At 46.9% G+C, this 7,046-nt stretch overlaps 1 protein-coding gene across 1 annotated transcript in view; it reads right to left on the bottom strand.

Annotated features, from left to right (window-relative positions):
- The window catches only part of CHAF1A (chromatin assembly factor 1 subunit A), a 248,464-nt gene that overhangs the window by 171,231 nt on the left and 70,187 nt on the right, over positions 1 to 7,046 (bottom strand). Inside the window, exon 5 of the mRNA XM_083179341.1 lies at positions 5,045 to 5,286. Within this exon, the coding sequence (XP_083035467.1) occupies positions 5,045 to 5,286 (242 nt within the window). The remainder of the gene's footprint in view (positions 1 to 5,044; positions 5,287 to 7,046) is intronic.

Below are 7,046 nucleotides of genomic sequence, written 5' to 3'. Positions count from 1 at the left end.
CGCAAACCTCCTGTAGGTTGGCGGAGTTTAGCCACCACAGTAGGGACAGGCGTGCCTGAGGAGATAGGGTCACCATCTGATGAAGATGCAGGTGTGATCACGACCACTGATGGAGGAGAGACAACTGAAACGGTCGAGAGTGAAAGCGACCGTATTGAATAGCTTCAAAAAGGTGGCCACGGGACGTGGCCCAACGGCGAAGGCGACAGGACGTCTCTTTGCAGAGCTCCTGCCAATTGCCCACTAAAACGGCATTTTGTGCCTGACTTTGAGCACCTAGTGCTTGCCAGCATACCTGCCCGCCTGTGGTGACCTCCGACTCGGGGTTCTTGGTGCTGCGGAGCCGGGGGTGGGAGAATTCCTGCCCTGCGGGTTGCGGCCTAGCGCCTCGAGGGAAGCGGGGAGAGTGTTGAGCTGCATTAAGAGGTAGGAGGGGACCTCCACTGCCAGAGTAAGCTGGTCTCACCTACTGGAGAATACCCGACGGGCTGTAAGAGGCCGGGAGCTGCGGGATCTCCGCTCTCCCCCTGGTCGCGGCGGCCATCTTGGAAACGGCCGGCAGCAGATAAATAGCCCAGGGCTAACTAAGAAAGAGCGCACTGCTCATATCCCGAAGATCGGGGAGGGCTGCCCCTGTAGCCTGGGTCACCATCGCTGGGCTCCCTTCTGCTAACTGCAGCAGCAGCCAGCTTGTCTCAGCAGGAGCTGCACTGTAATCCTGTTCAGTCCATAAGCGGGGGACCCTGCTTGCTGCTGTATACCCTCTCCTCTGGAGCCTCCTCAGACTAATAGGATACCCTGTGCTAAGCTTCAAACCCTTCCCCTGGCTGGCATCACCCCTGTAACACTGTATGCTCCCCATGTGTCACACCTAAAGACTTCCCTGGATGTGCTGGAGTGCATAACAAAAGGTGCCTCTGAGCCCCCCTACACTGTCGGTTATTTTATATAACAAGACTACACAAACTCTGTGGGCTCTGGGTACAAGAAGTGCCCACTTTTCCTGCCCTCTGAGCAGCACACCAGCAGATTATCAGCAGGAGCTCCACCATGTGGCCAGCTGTGTCAGTGCAACCACCTGCACCAGACAGATATGCCTAATGGGCCACTGACTGTGCTCGTATTCACCATCATGACCGACTAAGTCCCTATTCTCCTACCTCCCATGGTTATTACAGAATAACTTGCATGTAATTCGCATTGTGGAACCGTACCTATTTCCCGTGTAATTTCTCAACCAGCACCTCATCTGGGCTCCTCATTATGCCTCCTAAACGCAGCAAACCGCCAGTCTATTTCCCAGATTCCTTTCTTTAAGGCTTCTCCCAGCAGGTCTCGCCCCAAGAGCACAGATAAGCCTACAGCCATGTCTGACTCCCCAGGCACACACGCTCTGTCGGCGTCCTCCCCTGTTACATCTGATACGCCACCGTCTATTCCAGCGGGAGACAGACAGTTGGTACTCTGAAACTCCTCTTTAAAGAATTCAAGAATGAAGTCACGGCGGGCTGCGGTGCAAAACTGCCAACACGCTGTAGATGAACTGGGGGGGGGGGGGGGGCGCACCGACCACCTTAAGACCAAGATGGAGGAGGTTGTGAGCTCTCACAATGGGTTAATCGACTCACATGATGCACTTGAAGCAGAAGTCAAATTACTACGGGACAAAGTTTCTGACTTAGAGGACAGGTCCCGAAGATCTAATCTTAAGCTGCGGGGCATCCCGGAAAACATCTCAAATAGCAGCCTGCATGATTACACCATGGATCTATTCAGGAAACTTCTACCCCAAGCCTCTTCTGCGGATCTTCTTATTGACAGAACACATAGACTGCCTAAAGCTAGATCCGCACCCGAGAATGCCCCTAGAGATGTGCTTATAAAAATGCATTACTATCATATCATGGAAGCCGTACTCAAAGCAGCTAGACCATCTGCCGCAGCGTCTGACCTGCTTGGTGAACTTCAGCTTTTTGGGGACCTATCTGCAGCCACGTTAATGAAAAGACGCTCCTTCCACCCAATCACCTCAGCTCTTAGAAAGGTGGATATTCCGTATCGATGGGACTTCCCTACAAAGCTGCTGGTTTCTCGAGAAGGCTCCACGGTTGTCATTATAAACCCAGAGGAGGGCCTGAAGCTTATGGCCTCTTGGAGCGTTTCCAAGCCCGTGCCCGGCTCTCCTTCCCCTCGCCGACTTCAGCAGGACTGGTCTGCGGTGGGGTGAGGAATGGTTGGGTAACGAATGTGTCCTTAATGCCGTGCTACCGGTTGCACTCTATCCAGAGGGCCTGCTGCTGCTATTGGCTCATAGCCCAACTTTCATGCTTTTGGCACTAGGTTTGATCCATATCAGGGCGCAGTTCTGGCTACTGGATTGACCTGCATAAGTTAGTATGAGCTTTGTCTATATATACACACACACGTTCTGTATTCTGTTTCTACAGTATCTCTTTTTTAGAATTACCACACAAGTTTTAGTTTCTGCCCTTTATCTGGGAATGGTACTCTAGTACAAGTTAATTCCGTAGAATGATATAAGCTCACCTTTACATTTATATAGTTGAACTTAAAATTCTAGTAGGTTGTTTAAGGTTAGCTTGCCTGGTTTGACGGGAAATCCTTTTATCCCCATACAATATGGGAGGTGGGAGATTGTCCGCTACCCCCCACACCTTCATTACACCCAGCCGCCTGTTGGTGTAGGCTGGTTTAGATCCCAAGTGGGATCTTCTATCCCCGTTTAGTTAAGTCTTGTCTTTTTGTATATATTTTATGTTTTTGTTTATGTCCATATTTTTTTAAACACCACTCACATGTCAGGTTACTACTACCCTCGCTTCAACTCGCTCTATACTATCTGCCCTCCTGTACTAGAACATGGTTAAGGTAGTGTCTTTAAATGTTAAGGGGTTGAATTCCCCCCAGAAGCGAAAATTTGCGCTGAATTGTTTTCATAAAATCAAAGCCCAGATAGTCGCACTGCAGGAGACACACTTCCAAAAAAAATAACCCTCCCCTCTTTACAGACCATAGATACCCACATTGCTTTACTGCCAATGGGCCAAACAAAAAAGCTGGAGTGGCCCTTCTCATAGCTAGGCATTGCCCTTTTGGTCTGTCCTCCCAATATGCAGACCCTAACGGGAGATTCCTGATATTAACGGGACACCTGGACAAGGTTGAAGTGACTTTGGCCTCCTGCTATGCTCCTAATACTAAGCAAGTGTTCTTCTGCAGGAGGTTCCTTTGTGCCCTACAGAAAAGAGCAAAGGGGGCCCTTCTTATTCTAGGAGACTAACATGGTTCTCGACCCCACACTAGATAAGTCAAAACCACTACACTCCACTAGCTATATCAGATAACGAGATTGCTCGGCTAGCTTCCGCAAGGTTCTTGCAGAGTATGACCTCTTCGACTTGTGGAGAGCGAAACAACCCTCTGAGAGGGATTACACATTCTAGTCACATGTCCATCGCTCATACTCACGCATAGATTTGGCTCTGGTTGACAAATGGTCCCCGCCCACAGTCAGTAAAACTGATATCCTACCAATTACCTGAACTGATCACTCCCCTTTGGCGATCCTTTGGGACGTAGCTGAGCATAGGGTCGCCCCGGGCCCTTGGAGGCTGAGCGCCTTCCTGCTGGCCCAGTCAGAGGCCCAAAACGCTATTCAAACCTCCCTAGACCTCTATGTTGACACTAATCGCAAGGAAGACACGTCCGGGTTTTGTACACTGTTGTGCTTTAAAGGCCGTCCTGCGAGGTTCAGCAATACAAATAGCAGCTAGACTCAAAAGACGACACAAACAGAGGTTTGCTGACGCAGAACTTGAGGCGACCAAACTAGAAACCCTTCATAGTTGGAAAAAATATTAGTTTTTTTTGCTCCTGTTCTCAAAGTCATCCCAACATGAAACTTATACCAAAGAGAAATTGTATTTAACTGTATAATATACTTTTTTAGATATTCAAGGTCAAATCAGGTGACCATTACATTTTTTTAATTCAAGCCCCACCCCCATTGCAGGAAATACCGCGATTTGTGGGTGTACATTGAGGGCTAGTGATAAAATGACATACTTTGAATTATTTCTGCCCCACCCCCTCTGCGCACTCCTGCAAAAAGATGCAGGGAGAATGTGGGGGATCCAGGGAAATCCACCCTTTCAGTGGGCCAGGAGAAGGGCCCGATTTTCAGGAGCCTGTTGTAATGTATGTTGTAAAGGCATAGCTGTTCAGCAATTAACACAATCTATTGACATGCAAAATATGCCCGTCATCCTTTCATCTACCATAAAATGGACAACACACTAGTGAAGGAAATTGTAATGGATCAAAAGAACCTCAAAATGGATACATCATAACTATGTAGATCCGCACCTTAAAGAATTTGCTCAGTGAAAAGGACAATTTTTTTTTTTAAATAAGTGGGACATGGAACTTAGTGCCCAACTTCACAAACAGCTGGCTAACTGGCTAAAACTGAATACAAAAAGGGGGGGGGGGGACACGACACATGAAGATGCTTCACCCTAAGGCTAATGCCTTTGCAGCAACTGTTTCTATGAAGTCAAATGCTTGCAGTACCACCAAACTTAACATATTTGAGGCCTGCCAACCAGAAGTAGATTCTTATGGCACTTCCAACCATCACTGCTGCCAGTGCTATGCAAATAAATGCTCTAACCACTGACTGTTGAAGCACCACAAGCACAGGGTAACAAAGGAGGGGTGGAGCACTACAGATGAGCTTTCTTAACCATGTATTCTAAATTCAAACACCATTTACTGCTCAGTGAAAAAAAAAAAGATTTAATTAAAACAACTTTGGTCTGCAGAAAGTAGGTAATAAAATGAGTGATAATTAAATTTAGCCAAACGGAACAGCGCATTGGATATTATGTTATACACATGCGATTTGGGCCGAATTCATGACCTGATCCATTGGAATCGGGTGAAAAATCGGGCCCAAATCGCAGTGTATTGGGGCCTAAAGTCTTTAAAAAAAACTGGTTCCCTTACACTACTCAAAACTCACTCCATGGCATCAAGCTTCTCTTTCTTTTTTTCCTCTTTTAGTCGCAACTTTTCAGCTTTTTCCCGATCCTCCTTCTCTTTTCTCTCCCTCTTCTCTTTAGCCCTCTGTTCTTTTTCGTCATCCTTTTTTTTCTTTGCTTCTTCTTTTGCGCGTTCCCTGGCAACCTTTACTTCCTCCCTAACCCGGTCTCTTTCTTCTTTCTCAGCCTGCAGTTTATGTCTTTTATCTTCCTGTTCTTTTTCCTGTGAAATTAATATATAAAGTTGTTTAAATAAGAAAGTAAACTTAAAAAAAAAGGCAAAATAAAATGGTTTATGAACAGAATGTATTAAGACAATACTTTTGGAATGACCCAACATCGGCCCGGTATTAGCATCTCTACTCGGAGAGTGCACTGTAGAAAGAAAAAATGTAAAAAAGCTATACTAGCTCTAAGAAGAAAAAGAAAAAAAAAAAAACCTCATGCCTTGCCAAGGCATTCAAAAATAGGATTTTAATACCTACCGGTAAATCCTTTTCTCGGAGTCCATATGGGATATTGGGGATTTATCTTATTGTATGGGAGAAAGAGGTATCCGCAGAAGACAGGCACATAGAAGCTTTCACTGTGTGTACTGGCTCCTCCCCTCTACTTCCTCCCACAAGACCAGTTAATATGAAAACTGTGCCAGAAGGGGATGGAAAGTATATGAGAAAAGGATATAACTATGTGTTAAAATATAAAATGTATGAAAGTGGTGACATACAACCAGCACACCCATAAACACAATAATGGCCAAGAACAAGATTGGCAATATAACTGAATCAAGAAACAATATAACTAATTCAAGATAACAGAAACAGGATCCATTATTCAGGATCAACAAGGCAGCAAGATCCCGCACTGAGGCGGGGGCCCAATATCCCATATGGACTCAGAGAAAAGGATTTACTGGTAGGTATTAAAATCCTATTTTCTCTATCATCCATATGGGATATTGGGGATTCATCTTAACGTATGGGAATTATACCCTGGTGGTTGATAAATGCCACGCTCGTCGCATTATCCGACTGGACTTTCACCGCCTGATCTTACAGCCAAGGAGCAGCTTGCAGAAGAAGCGTAAAACACTGCTCTCGACTCCAGGATGTTTATATGGAGTTTTGATTCACAAAAAAGTAACCACCTGCCTTGGAAGGTCCTTCCCAGCATCACGGCGCCCCATCCTTGGAGACTGGCGTCTGTCGTTAGCAGGATCCAATTATGGATTCCAAACCTGCCTGCCTGCCAGCAGGTTTGGAGGATTGAGCCACCATCTCAGTGATTCCCTGGATCTCATGGACAGGAAAATCTTTCTATGCATCTGCAGGTGTGATCCTGACCATTTGCTTAGAAGGTCTAACTGGAACACATGGGAGTGGAACCTCCCATATGGGATCGCCACGGAAGAGGCAACCATCTTGCCCAGGACACGGATGCATTCATGGACGGAGACTTGTACTGCAGCTAAAAGATCGCTCACCAGGATCTGGAGTGCCTGACCCTTGTCCCCTAGCAGAAAGACCTTCTCCTCCCTGGTATCCAGTACCATGCCCAGAAACAGCAGCCGCTGTGATGGGATCAGTGAGGACTTGGGAAGGTTCAGTAACCACCCGTGTGCAATGAGGACCTGTGTAGTTACCTGAATTGCCAGATTCAAAGCCTCCTCCGACCTGGCCTTTATAAGGAGGTCATCCAATAGGGTATGAGGTTGAGCCCCCTCTTTCTGATTAAGACCATCATCTCTGCCATCACCTTCGTGAATACGCGGGGTGCAGTGGACAGACCAAAGCAAAGGGCCTGAATTGATAATGGCCCTCCAGAATGGCAAACCTCAGGAATGCCTGATGTGGGACCCATATTGTGATGTGCAGGTAAGTGTCCTTCACATCTAGGGACCCTAGGAACTCTCCCTGCTCCAATCCCGCTATGACCGCCCGCAGGGACTCCATCCTGAAGGTAGTTACCTTTAGGAGTGGATTA

This window comes from Crinia signifera, chromosome 1 (assembly GCF_055691185.1).
Source record: "Crinia signifera chromosome 1, ASM5569118v1, whole genome shotgun sequence".
In the NCBI taxonomy this organism is placed as follows: domain Eukaryota; kingdom Metazoa; phylum Chordata; class Amphibia; order Anura; family Myobatrachidae; genus Crinia; species Crinia signifera.
Note: the sequence above shows the minus strand (reverse complement) of the source record. Positions and strands in the feature narration are given on the sequence as shown.